The sequence below is a fragment of the Poecile atricapillus genome, chromosome 14 (assembly GCF_030490865.1).
Source record: "Poecile atricapillus isolate bPoeAtr1 chromosome 14, bPoeAtr1.hap1, whole genome shotgun sequence".
Taxonomy (NCBI): domain Eukaryota; kingdom Metazoa; phylum Chordata; class Aves; order Passeriformes; family Paridae; genus Poecile; species Poecile atricapillus.
In genome coordinates this window covers 2,807,025-2,825,754 of record NC_081262.1, presented here as the reverse complement: position 1 = coordinate 2,825,754, position 18,730 = coordinate 2,807,025, and the positions used below count along the sequence as shown (strand labels likewise).

The window sequence follows — 18,730 nt, the reverse complement described above, 5'->3', positions numbered from 1 at the left end:
GTCCCAAATTAAGAGTTATTTTAGCTTTTTCTTTCAATCACATGTTTAAATGTTTCTCGATGATTTAAATGCTGATCTCTGGGGAAAAGCAGAAATTGATCTTCTTCATCAGTGTTTTTTTCAAGTAATCTGATTGTCTCCTATTCTGAGTGAATTTCAGGTGAATTCTGTTACATATTTTAGACATCTAAAGTCTTTGTGAATATTCAAAAGGATAATGCAGGGAAAGCAGGGAGACCATAATATGAACCACACATTTATTCATCTTCTTCCCAAATGAAGCTGGATAAAGAGAAGATGTAAAACCTACAAGGTTTCTAGTGCTTTGGAATGCATTAGAGATTGTTCTCATGCATTGCTTCTTCTCCACTGGAGTCACTGCACAAGAAATTTGTGAGGTAAGTTAAGAACTGAATTTATTCAAGACCAGATAGTTCTGATTTCTCTTTGTGACAGTCACCCATGGATTTCTGAGCCATGCTGTCAGTGAGAGCCATAACATCTCACCCTTCCCAGAAACAGCTGCTGGCATGACAAACTCACCCTGCCTGCAAAACTCAGCAGATCCTCTCTGTGTTCCTTCCTCCAGTGCAGAGTATTTAATTTATAAAAGAATTAGCACCGATTTGTAACAGCAGCAGGAAGGAACCAGACTGAGCAACCTTTACAGAAGGTTCACATCCAACCACAGCACCAAGCCCTGAGGCACAAGGAAACCTCTTTACCCTTCAGGGGCAGCTGGAGGCAGAATATGAATTTTTCCATTGCTCAGAAAAGCCTGTAAGTGATTTGGGATTCAAGAATTTCTTGTTTGATCTCTGGCTCTGTGATAAAATGAGCTCTGGAGTGTGTCAGACATGAAGAACTTGAAGCTGTGAGTCAAATGGCTCCAAATCTGGGATCCTAAGGCAAGTTTGTCACCTACCTGGCACATCAGACATCCAGATAATCCCTATGAAAACACAGATCTTTAAGCACTCAGTTGATCTGAGATCAATTGATCTCAATTGTTTGAATTTCCCCAGAAGTTCTCCCACAGCTTTAATGGGAGAGAGTATAAACAGAGCCCCAGGAGCAGGCAGGCAGGACCTGCCTCAGGGCAGTTGCCATCGTGTTGGCAGGGGACTGCAGGATTTTATTTCAATGAATGCACACAGAACCTTTTCATTTTCCCTAATGCACTTTCCACACGCTCTCCCACCTCCCATCTCCAGCTTCTCCTTTCTATGATCATAATTTCTTAGCCAATAATTTCTTTTGTCCTTTTCTCCTATGCTCCACTGCCCCTTCTCTTTCTGTGCAGTCCCTGCCCCGTGTTCTAATTTATTCCACATTTCCCCACTGGTTTCTGTGTCTCAGTGCACCAATACTGTCACCCTTGTACACTGAACTGAAAGCCAACATAGAAGCAACCAACATTTCTGCAGCCTGTGCTTACTTTTACATCTGATATTCCACACAATTCAGCAATGCTGGACCAGGAGGGCTCTCCTGGCACCTGTAAAATGTTTAAAGTAGTCATAATTCAAATGCACATTAGTTAGAAGATTAAAGACTGTAACCATCTGCTTTTCATGTTGACATTGTGCTGGCTGTTGCAGCAAAGAGCTCTCACAGTGGAAATGTTGAATTTAGTACTTAAGAGGGACAGATCAGTGCAAAAAGCAGCAGAACCAAGGGGTACCTCAGAGCAGAGCAGAACTCAGATATCCCTATTTATATATATTCATATAAATATGAATATGCATATTCAGAAGCTCTGATAAGAGAAGAGTTTAATGAAAAAGGGATTTTATTTAGTGAGGGTGGATTGCAAAGGGTAAGTCACAACAGATTCTGTTTATTAGGAATTGCATGATTAATCATGAAGGACTGTTTACTGATATTCCACAGAATCAATCATGGAATGGTTTTGCTTGGATGAGACCTCAAATCTCATCTCATTCCAGCCCCTGCCATGGCAGAGGCACCTTCCACTATCCCAGGCTGCTCCAAGCCCCATCCAGCCTGGCCTTGGGCACTTCCAGGGATCCAGGGGCAGCCACAGCTTCTCTGGGCACCCTGTGCCAGGGCCTGCCCACCCTCCCAGAGAACAATTCCTTCCCAATATCCCATCTAAACCTCTCCTCCTTCACTTTAAAGCCATCTCCTGTTTTTCTATCTCTACATACCCTTGGAAACCTCATAATGATGAAAAGAGAAGCAGTTTAAGCAATCCCAAAGCAAAGATAAAGACTGAGTGGCTAAGAACTTCCTCATCCCTGTGTCCACCCCGTGTTCATGGCATTCCTCAGCTGAGATTACACTAACAGCATAAAAACAGTCTGAAAATACCTTAGGAGAAAGCAGCTGAAGAGGAAAATACTCCTGGGGTGTCCTCTGAGAAGCACAAGAAAGAATAAGCACATTCTCTCCAAGGAAATTGCCAAGTTGTTCTGGCATTACATAAGCTAATTCCAAAAACACCTTTTTGAACTGTATTAGTCTGTGTTGTCCTTTAAAAGAGAGGCATTCATTTATAATCCAGAGAGAATTTCAACCCCCAAATCTGAAAAAACCCTGAAAATTGGGTTTTTTAGAACAGCCAAAGTTCTAATAGCTTCTGTGTCTAAACACCCTAAACTATTCCATCTTAGAAACAGAGTAAAAATGAATTAACTCATTCTGAATCTTTTTACAAAGTGCTGAATCTTTTTACAAAGCAGAAAAATCAGACACAATCTTTGAGGAGACATGGCTCATAAATCCCTGCCTTGGCACAGAATTGCAGGAAGATGGATTAATTCCATGAACAGCACAAAGGAACAGAAGGATAACAAAAGTGGTAAAGAAGGCAAAGGAAACTGCAAAGACAAAAGGCCCTTGTTTAAATTCCTCAGATCCATGAGTAAGTAGTGCATGACAGCTGTCAATAAGTGTGAGAAACTCACTCTAAAGACGAGTCATGTGTGGACTTCTGCCTTCTCCAGGTGATAATGGCCAAATCATTTTGTATTTTTCATATATTTCAATGGGCTCCCACATCAGACAGGCAGGTGCTCAGCAGGAGCTATTTCATCACCAATTAACTGCTGGGCTCAGACTCAACACGAGCCTGTCAGTTCTTTTAACACAGATTTCTTAGCCCAGGAACAGGAGCCTCCCACTGATCACACTCCAGCCACTGCTCCCTGTCACTGACAACACCAGGAGCCACACGGGGCTGGACACCCACAGCATGGAAAAAACACCCTGAAAATGTACACAACCAGCAGCTCTGCAGGGGCTGGAATGCCTCAACTGCTTAGTGGCACTTAATTAAAATCTTTAAATCACTTTGCTAATTAGGAGGTGCACTCTGGCCCGGGTTGGTGGCTGTGGATACCCAACCACTCTGAGTCCAACTGCAGCACAGATCTGGCTCATGATTCAGCACCAGAATCAGGCTCTCAATCAGAAGAAAAACTCCTAAAAACATGGACTAAGTCAAGGAGAGGAGCCCAGGAAGCAGAGCTCAGAACAGCACAGGGAGTGCTGGATTTATCTAATTACACTGCTGATGCTTTTTGCTGGCAAGCTCTTTAGCAAATACACAGCTATGATAAAAGAATTGCCTCATGCTGCTACTGCAGAAGTTAATTAAGATTTGTTTGGTGGAACAAAAGACAAATCAGCGTTGGGGAAAAAATCAACATAATTTTCAGTGTTTCTGACAGCTGGAGTGAGTGGGTTTTAAGATAGATTAAATGTAATTATCCTTGTTATTTTTTCCTCTGTTGATACTGAAAATGACACAAGATTATGAACTGTAGGACAACATGCAAAGCATCGTTTTGGAGCAAACTGTTCTCTTTTTTTTAAAACATGTAATAACTCATAGTTTTGTTTCACCATAAAGTAGCCAAAGTGTGGAAGCACCTCCTGAAAAGCAGATCAAGACTGAAAGAAGTGATAGATACATCCTTGTGTTCCAGGGTGGCCAGAGATTAATCCAAAATGGATTGAACAGTGCATCCCCTCACTGCTTTGGAAGTAGGAATGCACCAGCAAGTCTCTTGGTTTAGTTGGGACCTGGATTAGAATCATGGAATGGTTTGGGTTGGAAGGGACCTCAAAGCTCGTCCCACCCCTGCCATGGCCAGAGACACCTTCCACCATCCCAGGTGGCTCCAAGCCCCATCCAGCCTGGCCTTGGACACTTCCAGGGATCCAGGGACAGCCACAGCTTCTCTGGGCACCCTGTGCCAGGGCCTGCCCACCCTCCCAGGGAACAATTCCTTCCCAATATCCCATCCATCCCTGCCCTCTGGCAGTGGGAAGCCATTCCCTGTGTCCTGTCCCTCCATCCCTTGTCCCAAGTCCCTCTGCAGCTCTCCTGGAGCCCCTTTAGGCACTGGAGGCTGCTCTAAAGTTTCCCCAGAGCCTTCTCCAGAGGAAATTCTTGACCCTCTTTAAGTCTTCAAGTCCTGGAGTTTGATTTTGAGGACTGACATCTCATAATTACTTCAAATCCCAGTTTGGACTCCAGCACTTCTGAATATTTGGCTGGGAGAGAAACACACACAGCCCCTTTTCTACTCCAAAGCAACAACTTCTGCAGCAAAGCACTCGTGGCTGCCTGAGTCACTGTACTCCTGCCCACAAAGAGATGGTCAGAGTCTCATCCTTTATATGTTCCAAGTATTTTTAGGTGCAACTGATAGAAATGTGCAAAGCAAAACAACATCTTTTTGTCACCAGCTTTTATACTTTTTAGTACTGCATTAGGCTGAAGCATTGTTCCCTGCTTATCCTAGGAAACCACAAGCCAAACCATATGGGTAGGGTCCCAGGAGTCTCACAGAAAGGAGAAAAAAGGAAAATAAAGTGTGTTCTCCATATTCTCATCACGGCACAGCTATGAATGAAAAGGGCTTTTTCTTTGTCTTATTATCTTTTAACAAAAATCCCCTGAAGAGCTGAGCACCAACCCATTAACTAAGTTCTGCACTTGAATTCATAAACAGTTTCAGGTAGCTCAGTTCAAAGCATTTCTCCTTTGGCTGTGAAGTCTCAGTTATTTGAACAGAAGAGATAAATCAGATTTTAGTCTTCACTTCAAGGTTATGATTTAATTGAAGACTTTTTTTGAAGGGGGGACAAGGATATGGTGAGGAACTGGAACAGAGAGCAAGAACTGCCTTCAGATATAGGGTGAAAAAACATCAGTGCTTGTGAAAAGAGGGGCTTGATGGGAAACTGGTTCACAGGGATTAAGAAGTTGCCAAATGCCCACATCAGCTTTGAAAAGATATTTTATCCCTCAGGCAAATAATGCAGCAAAATACCTAAGGCTTCTTGTGGCTTTCCCTGTGTCCAAAAGGTGGTGGTGGAATGAGGGAGCATTGATTAATAATGGGTTAATTGGCTGCACTGATGAGGCCACAGCTCCAGTTGTGGCCCCTCAAAACAGAAAGGACACTGAGGGGCTGGAGCGTGTCCAGGGAAGGGAACAGAGCTGGGAAGGGGCTGGAGCAGCAGGAGCAGCTGAGGGAGCTGGGAAAGGGGCTCAGCCTGGAGAAAAGGAGGCTCAGGGGGCCCTTCTGGCTCTGCACAACTCCCTGACAGGAGGGGACAGCCGGGGGGTTTCAGGATCTGCTCCCAGGGAACAGGGACAGGACAAAAGGGAATGGCCTCAAACTGTGCCAGGGGAGGTCCAGATTGGACATCAGGAGGAATTTCCTCATGGAAAGGGTTGTTAAACACTGGAAGGGGCTGTCCAGGGAGTGGTGGAGTCCCCATTCCTGGAGGTGTTCAGGGAAAACCTGGATGTGGCACTCAGGGCTCTGGGCTGGTGACAAGGTGGGAATGGGTCCCAGGTGGGACTCAATGGTCTCAGAGGTCTTTTCCAACCCCATGGATGCTGTGATTCTGTAATTCCAGGTGCAGCACACCCAGCAGCACTAAGATCCCAGGGAGAGGGTTCACTCAATCATGTTTAAAATGAAGAACAGAAGGTAGAGTGGGTAACGACAGTGGGAAGGATGTCAATATAACAAGAAGCTGCTGGAAGTTGAAGGAAAGGCTGGCTGAAAGCACTGCAGGGCAGTAAACACCCAAAGAAAAGTCTGGAACAAAACAGGATACAGATGCAGATTATCCATGAGGAACTCAGCAAGTCAACAGAAGGCAGAATTCTGCCAAATAAAACTGAAGTCTATGAGGGGGAAGATCCCAGCACATCTGATCTCCTCACTGATGTTCTTAGCTGTTTCCATTGATGCTTTGAGGAGACTGAAGAGCCTCGTGCTGAGAAACCCTTATACAGCAGACAATAGAAGTAAGCACATCCATTGTACACAGCAAAAGGAAGATCAGAAATTCTGAAAACATTCTTCATGAACAAAACCCAGTAGCTGAAACTGAGTCAGGGGGACAGACACTGACAAGAGCCATCACTACACTGCTTTAACTTCATTAACTCCTGATGTGCTGCTTTGGAGAAGGGGATTAGGACATTTGCTGTTGTAAGGCCAAGATCTGCAGGCTGTACAGTCCTGATGAGCATTTCCAAACTGTCCTACCTCAAACATCTCCTGCTCTGTCCGTCGATGATCATCCAGGAGCTGCTCCATGTAGGTCAGATTTCGGAATTTTTCTAGGTAAGTACTGTACTGCTTCTGCAGCTGCTCCTCAATCTTCTCGTACTCATCCATGAAAGCAGGACTGGGGAGAGCAAGCACAGAGAACTCAGTGAAATCTGCCCAGAGAAGCTGTGGCTGCCCCATCCCTGGAAGTGCTGAAGGCCAGGTTTTATGGGGCCTGCAGCAACGTGGGACAATAGAAGATGTCCCATAGCAGGGACTTGGAGTGAGATGAGCTTTAAGGTCTCTTCCACCTCAAGCCATCCTGTGATTCTAGGAGTCTCTAAATATTGCTCTTTATGTACAGAATTCTGAAATGCAATTTTGGTTTTGCAGCTGCCCTTCCATGTCCACAAAACCAAAAATCCTCTTGTTTTTAAGGTTTTTAAGGTTTCACACTGCTTCAGAGAATAAAAGCTCAAGACAAAGCCCCTCACTAAACAATCCTGGGAATTACATAAAGCAAAGAGAAGGTTTTTGTCTACAGCTTCCTTTTCCTTTCACACAGGCACAAAGGCAGCATTTTTGCCCCCTTAGAAGGCAATTCTAGATTAATTATCCTGCTGTTCCATAACTGCACAAAGTTAGTGTGTAGCATGGCTGGCAAATCACCTACTTTGCTGGGGACTTAATTGCTCCAAAAGTGTCCCGGGTCATTACAGGTTTAATTAGACAGTATGATGAAGTGATGATGTCATTACACCCTGGAGCTGACTGATGCACCCCAAAAACCACTGCTGCTGCTGCTCAGAACTTCACATTCACCCAATCCACTTCCTGCAGAGTGGTGCTGATAAAATGGAGATGTGAATCCAGGTCATTCCTTCCACCACTCCTTTGTCTAACAGTTCCTCTTTTTTGCTTTTAATATTCAGATTGCAGATTGTATAAACCTGCAGGTTAATTAAGGGCTAGAAATCAAACTGTGAACCTGAACACTCCAGTATCAGCAGGAGTTTACATGGAGTGAGAGGGACTCATCATGTGGAACTGCAGTGATAGGACAAGGAGCAGTGGGTTCAAACTGAAGGAGGAGAGATTTCGAGCAGATATTGGGAAGGAATTGTTCATTGTGAGGGAGGTGAGGCCCTGGCACAGGGTGCCCAGAGAAGCTGTGGCTGCCCCTGGATCCCTGGAAGTGTCCAAGGCCAGGCTGGATGGGGCTTGGAGCAGCCTGGGATAGGGGAAGGTGTCCCTGCCTTTCCCACCCAAACCAGTCTGGGATTCTGTGGTTCTATGAATTTTCTGGCACACTGTACCAGTGCCCAGACAATCTGATCTCAACAAGGGCTGCAGAATGATTTTTTTTAAATTGGTGGTGAACACCAGAAGCCACTAGGAACAGAGGGACTGTTTTCACCAGCTCCATCCTTTATGTTCACACTCCTTCCTGCAGCAGATAATCAGTTCATGATCTTTACCGAACACTCTGCAGAGTCTGCAGCCTCTTCTGGCTTCTTTCCAGTTCCAATTTTCGTTTTTCAATCTTGGCTTCCAAACTGGCTTCATCCAAAGCCACATTATTCAACATGTCTTTAGTCTTTTGGACTTCTTCCTGAAAGAGAAGGATGGTAAACAATGGCTGGAACTGGGATAATTAAATTTATCTTTCAGATGCTGAACATTGTTCTGGATAATCTCATCTGTGTTTACTCAAGTAGGCAGTGGAAATTCAAAGGTTCTTTGTGGCCAGGATAATGAACTAACTGGACATTTACAAATGTAAAATATCTGATATTTTTGCCAGCATTCTTAAAGAAGAGAAAACCCCACAGCTGTAACTTTAGTTTTCCTTTTCACTGAAGAAGCAGTAGAAGGCAGGAAGTAGAATGATCTTTTGGCATCATTAAGGTGTTTTTGGATTTTATCTTAATGGAATCATTCAGGTAGTTTCCAACCTTAATGATTCCATGATTCTCTCTGAATAAAGAGATGAGAAATGCATTTGTTTCTTGGTACTATTTTAGGGAATTTTAAGCTTCCATCATTTTTCTTTTCCTTTCAATATACAAGTCAGTTTTATAAAACACTTCCTATATCTGAGTATCTTTATCCTTTTCTAAGTTTTGCTTTATCAATTTTTTTCAAAATCTGGGCAGCATCTTGAACATTTCAACACATGCTACAGGAACCAGGAAGGGAAATGGGAATATTCCACTTGATCCAAATGAGCTGAGTTCATGCAGTGTGCTCAGGCTCAAGAAACCATGAGCATGTTTTGAGGGAGAGGGAGGATTTCACTGCTGGAATTCCAGCAGTGAGTGTTGGTGCTGCTCAGCTCTAACAGGTCATTCCATTAACTGGGCCAGGATTAATGAGCTGAGTGTGTGCCACTGCTGTTTGCCAGGAAGCCAATCCCTCTCTCCCACAGCTCTCAGTTCATCAGTTCTACAGCTGCAGCAAGAAATGCACATTAACAACATTTAGTATTCACACAGGCTGTGAGCAGGAGCAAGACATAAGGGGAGATTGCCTGGAATCTCTCTTGATTATCCATTGGCTGTTTAAACCTGGAACTCCACTCTTGCAATCAAACATTTGGACTGGGTACAGTTTGCAGTGAAATAACTGATAGGAATCACTGGGGGGAGTGAATTAACCTCCCTCCTCAGACAGTGCAGCTGAAGGTTCAGAAATTCAGGAACCCAGGCACTGGAGCAAGGACAGTGCTGGCAAGTGCAGGACAAACAAAGAGTCCTTCACACCACAGGGATGCCCAGGCAGGACCCTCAGGAGCACAGTGCCAGCTCTCCTCACTCAGCTCTTGGCCAGTCCCTGACTCTGCAGAGGTCACAGGGCTCTGACAAGGTAGAGGCTGCAGATTTCTGTGCTGATTTGGGCAATTTTTACACCTCCTGTAGAGCTTTTGGGGTGAAGCTCCTAAGAGAGGCAGGAATATAACTGCAATGTGTTTTCCCCCACAAGAGGGGCTTAAGAGCAGCTCTTAGATGCATCAAGTGCTGCTGCAGGTGATGGCTTTGGCACTCTTTACCCCAAGGTGGTGATAAAACGAGGTAATCTCTTCTTGCAGCAGAAAAATTATAATTTTACAATCAAAGAAACAATATTTTGCTTACCAGAACGCTGTTAATGGCAACTTTCATCACCTTCTCAGCCTCATTTATTTCCAAAGGTCTAGCAATAGATTCTGTCCTTGCTTCCTATGAAATAAAATGAACCAATATATTTAAACACTACACAAAGGAACTAATTTATGCAGAACTGAAGGTGATCAAGCAACAATGATAGGATCATCAGCATAATAAATGAGGTAGTATTTAGTGTTTATTCTGGTCTCTAAATCATCTCAGATAAAAAAATTAAGTGGGTTGAGATTAGCAGGAGGGAGCAATCAAGGCATGTTTTCCAAATGAGGTGAGTGATAGGTCTGACTGCAGGTACTCTTCAAGGCAGATTTTTGGCAACTGCTCTGATTCTACATGAGGAGCAGGGCACAGAAGATTCCATCACCTGTGGAATGAGGTGTGGAACCCATGAAAACACCAGTGCAGGTAAAGGAGCAGAGTGTCCCAAAAGTGTGGAGCTACAAAGCCACCAAACTGTGCCAGGCAGGTGGACACTGAGCACTGACCCTGCCAGAGCTCCAGGAGCCTCCCAGGCACAGGCTGGGATTGTGGGGTGTCCTGTGAATGATCCCTGTGGGTCCTTCCCACCCAGGATATTCCATGATTCCATGTGCCTCCCATGCCTGTGTGAAAATCACACACTGCAGGCGTATGGGCACCTCTGCTTCTGACAACTGAGTGAGTCAGACTCCTCAAAAACCCCACAGTGATCCTTGTTTAGATCCCAAAGGATTAAAAAACCTCCCCTCTCAGCAGTTATGAAGACACATGGGCTTGGGTGTGCACTTGTCTAATTGATGCCTTAAACACTGACCTGGTCATTACATAAAAACTTCAGATTACTTGCTTGGCACTGGGAGAGAGAAGAGGGAATTTTGCAGCTCCGTGTCCCTAAAACCATCTTACATTGGCAAAACACTTGGTAACAGGTGGGTGAAGATGGAGAAAGCATCTCTCCAGAAAATATGTGATTAGGAACCTAAAATACTTTGTACACTTTGCCACAGGCCATACCCAGCACACTACAGGAGGAATTCTGGAAGCAGATCCAGTAACTTTGCTAAGATGCTGTGCCAGACTCTCCAGATTGCACAGCTCAGCTCCAGCAGAGCCTGCTCCCTTCCCACCAACTCCAGTCCATGGAATTGCAGGGTGAAGCCAAGCTGGGAGCTCATCCAGCAAAAAAATAAAAGCAGCTTTTTGTGCTGAGCTTATTCCTCTGCTGGGTCAGGTCTCTGAGCAATCCCACCACATGCTGCACAAAGGCTCATTGTCCTGGCATAAGAAAAGAAGTAGAACAAACACTCTGTTGGGGAGAGTGACAGGAGTTACATCTGTTGGTGGCACTGACTGCTCACACTGCTTGAAGTGCTTGTGAACATCTCTCTGTCCACAGAGAAAAACTCCAAAGCAAAAGTGAATTTGGGCAGAAATAAGATACAAAACGTCAGTGCAATACAAATTCCCAAATAATTCCATAGGTAGACGGTTTTGGAGGTGGGGAAGAATAATGTAGCTCAGTTGCTATTCTGGGAACATTTAGCACTTCAGAAGCTCAGTAAAATCGCTGTTAATTTGTGAGGCCTTTGCCAGCACCAGCAAAATCCCTGTTTATTTGTGAGGCCTTTGCCAGGCCCAGCCTGGTGCAGACACTGCCCTGCCAACTGCACTGGGCTCACAGAGTCTGTACCACAGAGCCAACACACTTCAAACAGCAGAGGAAGGGCAATTATTGTCCTTTCCACTTGCAAAGAGGTCAAAGGAACAGCAAGGGCTGTAGTCTGTAATCATACACAACTCCCTCACCAACTCCCCTCCAGCAGCCTGCTGAAACACCCAGAACATGCACAGGGCACTGCAATGGGGCAGGGCAGGGAGCTGATGGGTTTGGTGAAACTTCTGAGGATCTGCCCTTTTGAGTGGAATCATTTATGCAAATTTAATGTCTTTCTTCCTTCTGTCTTCCCTCTAACAGCCCTGAAGTTTCATGTACACATCACAGTCTTCCACAGAACTCCACATTGTTGTCTACAAGGTTCAGTCCTACAGCCACACCTGCCTGGAAAAATCTGTCAGGGAAATGCAGAGCAGTGGAAAGGCCAGAATTTGTATTCTGAGACTGTGGAATCGGGGTTAGACTGGAAAAGGAGAAGGTCAGGGCAATTAACCCCTCACACCCCAAGAGATGGAGAGGAGAATCCTCTGTACACACAGCTCATCCCTAAAACTCTGCCTTGGAATGGGCAGAGTAACTTCACTGTTACAACAGTGCCCCTCTAACCTAACTTTGACTCTCTGGAGTAACAAGTCTAAGTGGAAAAGATAAGAAATTTGATGGAAAAATAGTAATATATTGTGGAAATATAATGGAAATAAATATATGGTGAGTCTATCAAAACCACTGACTGTTTTTGTGGGTGGATGTCTGTCACAGCTTCCCTGGGTAACAGTCACTGGGCCATTTCCTGTTACCCTATGAACACCCACAGAGAGGAAAGTTTTATCTTTAATATCTCTTTTCTAGAAGGACCCTTTGCAAATTCACCTTACTGGGAACCTGTCCCCAGGAACTTCATTCACAGCTAACAATGAAGAGCCACTATTGCCAAACCCATTCTGCAAATATGCCCAAGGAAGCATTTTCAGCTGGTAATGGAATTCCATTTTTATGGACCAAAAGCTGATAAAGCAGTTTCCAGTGTGCCTGATGCATGGAAAAATGGATGCATCCTCCTCCAAACTGCAGGAAGGAACCAAGGCAAGTAATTAGGCATGACCAGCATGCAAGTCACTGATGATAAATGTGATATAATAACATGTTCTGATGTGCTCAAGGTCTAGCAGAGGTTTCTAAACACCTTTTTTTGTGGTAAGGAACAGAAATTAAAGCTTTTTTCCTAACACACTAGTCTTGCTGTGGCTGCCCCTGGATGCCTGGAAATCCCAAGGTCAGGCTGGATGGGGATTGGGGGATCCTGGGATAGTGAAGGTGTCCCTGCTCATGGCAGGGGTGGAACTGGGGTGATCTTTAAGGTCCCTTCTAACCCAAACCATTCCATGATTCTTTTTCTGAGTTCTTGACCACAGGTTGAATTTTCCTTTGTTTCCCAGGAGTTCTAAGCCTGATGCAGACAGGAGTTTGTGCACTCCTCCCTGCCACTTCAGCCTCAATCCAGGCAGCCCCACATCCCCTGCTCCTTGCAAACAGGGCCTTGGCAATTCCAGCTGTCCATGCAGGCCACAAAGCTCTCCTTTAGGAGTTTATTATTTATGCTGGGATCACATTTGGCCAATCCAGGGGATGGATGATTTGGCACTGTTATACAGGAACAGGAAGGCTCATGAGGGACATAAATCCTTCTGAAGGAATCTGAGACCCTTCCCAACAGTTCCATTTTTCCCCTCAAGACATTAAAGTCACGGTAATTGAGAATTTTGCTGTTTCCAGACTATGGTGCTTGGCGTCATGCTCATCTCAGCAGTATCCAGAGGGTGTCCACAAAGACATTTTCCTCCTCAGCAATGCAGAGCCTCAAATGCCCCAAACCCTCAGCTATCCCAGTGTGTAAAACCCATGTCACAAGGACATCTGGGAGAGAGAAGTAATTGAAAAAAGTAATTTTTCAATGGATCAAAAAGAATCAAAAGTAACATACACGTGGTTCTGCTGAGGCAGGAAAGGGAACTTTAAAGCTTTCTGAGAGGGATGAATTTACACTGCTCTGTTCCCTCCCTCACCAGGTCCATCCATCTTCTGGCTCTGGAGCTGATGCCAATGATTCACCCTCAGCTCACAAACCTCAGGATGTGCCTCCTGTGATCTTTCCACACCTTCAGAATCCTCACCTTTCATTTACTCTGTGTAAGATGTGAGGCACTGGAAAAGCTTCCATCAGCCTTCAGGACTACAGGGGGTCACTTCATGGCTCCCTGGCCAGGAGCTGGCCTGGGATGTCTCCTCCAGACTGTGGGAAGATGACAAGGAACTTCTTGTTCCAGAGCAGAAGCTCTAAGCTTGTGAGTCAAATTCCAAATACAATCAGCTTGAAATGGCCTTGCATGGGCATTGCTGGTTGGTTTACAAAGGAAAAAAAGAGCAGGGCTGGAAGAGACCTGCAAGCTCACCTCATTTCAACTCCCTGCCATGGGCAGGGATGCCTTCCACTGGACATAACCAGTCCCCAAAATTCCAGGAGAAATGTGCAAACCACTACTTTACAGCTGATACTTTTTCTTCAAGCTAAACACTCCTGGGAAGGTCATACAAAATAATTTCTGACTTTAAACACATACACACAACTGCAGTTCTGGTTAAGGCAATCTAATATTGATTCAACACTTGGATCACAGGTGCAAGGGTTAATTTTGGCTTCCCAGTTTGCAATAAGCCCTCTTCCTCAAAGTGATAGGGTAGGCTTGGGTTAGAAGCAGGACTGCTCAAAAAACCTGAAGCAAACCAAGTAATTCTCTAGAGTTGTGGCAATTTTAAGTTACACATTTCCACCAGAAGTTCTACATGTGGCAGTTCTGTAACCAAAGCCCAGGAAATGAGAGAAATTAATTTTTCAGCCTCCCCCAGGCAGTGTCTCATATCCAGAAGTAACATTTGGCAGGCGGAAAAATGCCTCCAACATTCCCAATAAAATGATTTTTTGCAGTTAAGTTCCAAAGAGCAGGGAGTGCTGCAGCCATCTCTGAAATCACATCTCCCTCTCCCCTCGAGCAGCAGCGGCAGGAGGGGGAAGGAAGGGAGGAAGGGCACTTTGATCCAAAAGCTGGGAATAAAGAGATCCAAGTGAAATGTCCTTAGTGGCAAGGCTTTGTGCTGAACTACCACTGCCTCAGTTCCACAGCTGGGTCTAAATGCCTTTGGCTCTCTGAAGAGTTTAATTCCAGCCTTTCCCAGCTGAGTTGGTAACGAGATTCTCGGTGACTCCCATCAGTTTGGGAACAAGCCGGTGCTGTGGGCATCCATAACAATAACAGGGAGCAGTGCCCTGGACTTGCTGCAGAATTTATCCTCCACAGAGTGGCAAACACTTCATGTGGCTGTTAAAAGCTTTAATCTACCAAATTCAGCAATTCCTTTATTTACAGGAGCGGATACAGGGAATAAACACTTTGTTCAAGGGCACAGATGGGGTAAGTGCCAAGAGGAGCAATGGAAAACAAACCCACTGCATTGTCTATCTTCAGCACAAGCTAACAGCCTTAAAAGAAAATATTATTTTCATTTTTCTCCAGTTTTACAGTGCTTCTAGCTAATTAAGAGGTAAATAAAATTAAAACAAGCCTGAGAAAGTCAGGAATCTTTCTGCCTGCCAGCAGCACAGAGGCAGTTTTCTTCTGGGATTTTTTTTTTTTTGCTCCATTATCTTCCCATGTCCAATAATTCAGCAAGTCTGAGCAGGGCAGCTCAGGACAGGCTCCTGCTAGTGTGGCCCAGGACCTCTGGCAGAAGCAGACTGGGAGGCACTCAGAGTTATAAACAGCCAGGAATTTTTCCTTTTGGATTTCCCTTGTAGGATAATTCAAGAGAATCCTTCCTCAGCTGAGGACAACTGCCCTTGAAAGTCTCATTACTGCTTTATTTTGAGCTGGAGAGTGACTTGGACCAGCTCATCACCCCTCCCTTCCCACAAAGGTTAATCTGGCCATTTCCCCCATTTCTTGCCATGTTTTTAGGATACAGAGCACCACTGGCTTTTCCAACATCTTTTTCCATGTACAGAATGACAGCTGTGTAGATCCCAGAAAAAGGAATGCATAGGAAAGCAGTGCTGCATTTTGCCTGAGTGCTGACATCAATTCTCTTGCTACTTTTCTTGATTTGGGGTTTGACAGCCATAATCACAGACTGGTATTTTCAACTTCTTCTTTTCTCCATTCATTAAGTACCGTGTGGGAAGACAGAGAAAGAAATCCAAACAAAATCTCTCATCCCCATTTCAAATCCAAATCAACCCCACCTTCCTTGTGCAAAAAAAACCCCAGAACCCAACATGCCTGCTTACTCTTCCAAAGGTAACTGTAAATATTCTGAGAATTAAAGTTACATGGCAATGAAATGCAGAGAAAGTGCCCCTGGCAGGAAAGGAAACAATAAAGATGAAGATGTATTTCTCCATGCATGGAATTTGCATGGAATTGGCTTTTCATTTAGGGATCTCACTGTGCAGTACCAAACTCATTCATCAGCTCCACTAAACTACAAATCCCAATTGCAATTTCTGTACTCCAAGATTAGACCAGCAAGACTGGAAGCTGCAAATTACCTTCCAAATGTAATGCTTAAATGTGTTTTAAAATACAAATTCTGTGTCTGCAGCACTGCCACGGGACACCAATAACCTGCACTGTGCTCATCCACAGCTGGGCTAGAAAAAACACAGCTCCCATGGAACTCAGTAATTGTATTTGGGATTTATCTCTGGAAATACAGCTTTGGGGGTTGTTTGGAATATTTTCTCCCACATAACTTAACACCACCATAGTCTGAATTCAGCATACCCTGTAGATTTTGTTTCTTCCTCTCCTGTTAATTAAAGATTCTTTTTCAGCATGATAGATTAACTTGGGAAGCAGTTTAAATATACAGAAGAACTGTATATTCAGTCAGGGAATAAGGTATTTGCAAAGGATTCGGAAAGGCACAGAACCACATTTCCAAGAAATCAGACTTCAACTCTTTCCCAAAAATATGTACATACATTTGCAGCACTCTCTACCTCCAATAAATCTAAAGGAACCATTCCCCTAAATTCTTCTTTAGCTGAAATTTGTTTTTATTCAGAAAGTAATTTATTAAAAAAAGTGTTTCATGACTTGTAGCAATGAAATTTTTTCCAGTGTATGAAGTTTTTCTACACAGTTTCTATACAAATTATGTGAAAAAAGACTCCAACAGAGAAGGTAAAGGTTGTGGAGCAAATTAGAGTCAACATTTCCAAACAAAATAATGAGTTTTACTTCACTTTTCCCCAATGTTCTTTCCCCAAAAGCTGCTCAGACTATGAAAACAGATCTAGTCAACCCATTAGTGCCAAATGCTGGTATTTCCTTTAGAGTTCCTGGAAAATGAAGCCATCTTCACTTAAGAGAAATAAGATTTATCATCAGCTGGTTGAAGCTTAGGTAGGAAGGGCTTTTATTTAAATATTTGGAAATGAATGAATTGGAAAAAGAATGAGAAAAGAGATTCAGGGAATACAAAAACTCCCATGTTTTCAAATTCCTTTAAAAACTACGACAGCTGTTGATAGATTTTAGCACATGCAACAGGTTTCAGGAGATAATGGAATAAAAAATTTAAACCACACTGCTCCCCTGCCCTTCAACAGCACAAACACTCTGGCAGTGCCACTTAGTGTGAGCATTAATTAGCCAGGCACTGCCAGGAGAAAATAACCAATGGAAATCAATAATCTGCACATTAAAAAGCAATAGAAGTAATCTTGGTTTAATGGCAACTAATTTGGTGCTTACCAGCAAAGCTCTACTCCCCACCCAAAGCCAGAATGAACTTCAGCTCTTTCCCACCTGGAATGGGGTGGGAAGGGCAGGCAGAGGATGCCATTCCTGAGGTCTCCTGAGCACCTCTCCCTGAAGGATCCAGGGAGGATGTGTAGATGAGGAAGGGCAATTCCTGACTGCCCTCAGCACTGACAAGAACCCCAGACCCAACAGTGATGAAAAAACCCAGCAGAGTTTGGCTCAAAGCCTCTCCTGTGATGGGCAAATTTCGAGTGACAAGCAAATCTGGGGGCTGATAACTAAAAACCACAAATTCTCCTGCAAAACAGGCTCCTACAACCTCCTAACTTTTAACCTGAAACCTGTTTCCTTTGCTACATGCTCAAGTCTCAGGTTTCTTGCATGTACCAAACTTGAGATTTAACATGCCAGCCAAAACTGGGTCCTTCAGGTTTAACAAATCACTGAAAAACCTTGGAACCAGCCCCAAATCATAAGGAATAGAGCTCAAAAGCCTCTTCTGCAGCTCTTTGGAGGCTCCCCCTGTGCTGCCACTGTTACCTGCTGCCTTTAGGCAATGCACTCAGAGCTAATGGCACAGGTCACCTTTCCCAGGATAGCATTTCCTAAAGACAACAAATTCCATCTGCCAAACCTTTTTGCAAAATACAACCTGTGCACTCACACAGGATTAGCTGGCCCCAGCTTGTGTACTCAGCCACAAGGAACACGTGCTCACTGCTCTCTCTAAGAAATCCAACCCTTTTAGAAATGGCACCTCTAAGTAGGCTCCCACTCCAGAGTTCTTAATGGCCTCACTGAGAAGTGGCTGCACCGAAGCACTTTCTCATTTCTCCATTTTTCAGCCCATGCTTTCAGCACACTCCACTTGTGCTGGGCCCTTTGCCAGGGCCCAGTTCTAAACTCTGTGTACTAAAAAACCTTGATTTCAAGTGGCTAAACAACACCCAATTCAAACCAACGCTTGAGTACTTTTAAAAATGCCTGACCTATATTTGACTTTTAGCAGAGTTACAGGGATGGTGTACTCAGAGCAAAAGGGTGCAGTGCTCCACTAAAGCAAATATTAACATATCACACAACAGCTGTGTGAAAACTCCTTCAAAACCAAGAAATTAGGCAAGAGTGCAAGAGGAGAAGTAACTGATTAACAGTTGTGTGACACTGGTGCATGTTGAGTTAAACTGGATTATCACTTCTCCCTCTCTTTTGAAGCACGAACACCCTGCACAGCACAGTGATGTATGGATCCAGCAGGAAAAGCAGTGTTCCATGGAGGAACTTCCCAGGGTATCAGCCACCCTTTGAAACACCTGTACTCCATCAAACAAGGCTCTGGGAGCATTAATTGTCGAGGCTCAGAGTTTACAGCTCTTAAGGGTGCACTCCCTACAGCTCAGGCATCTGAACATTTCCAACACCATGCAGGGTCTCCCTCCTTTGAAGTCTCTTTTCAGAAAACGAAGAATCTCCAGCACTGCAGATAAAGGCACTGAAAAAAATAATGGCAAGACTTCCTGGCAGTGTGCACTGACTTCATACAACAGC

At 44.2% G+C, this 18,730-nt stretch overlaps 1 protein-coding gene across 2 annotated transcripts in view; it reads right to left on the bottom strand.

The window, feature by feature from the left end:
• Positions 1-18,730, bottom strand: part of CLUAP1 (clusterin associated protein 1) — a 55,181-nt gene that overhangs the window by 28,754 nt on the left and 7,697 nt on the right. For both annotated transcript variants that reach the window (XM_058850056.1, XM_058850057.1), the window contains exons 6-8: positions 9,680-9,763; positions 8,024-8,157; positions 6,543-6,684 (exon numbers count right to left, since the gene is read on the bottom strand). In XM_058850056.1, coding sequence (XP_058706039.1) covers positions 6,543-6,684; positions 8,024-8,157; positions 9,680-9,763 — 360 coding nt within the window. The remainder of the gene's footprint in view (positions 1-6,542; positions 6,685-8,023; positions 8,158-9,679; positions 9,764-18,730) is intronic.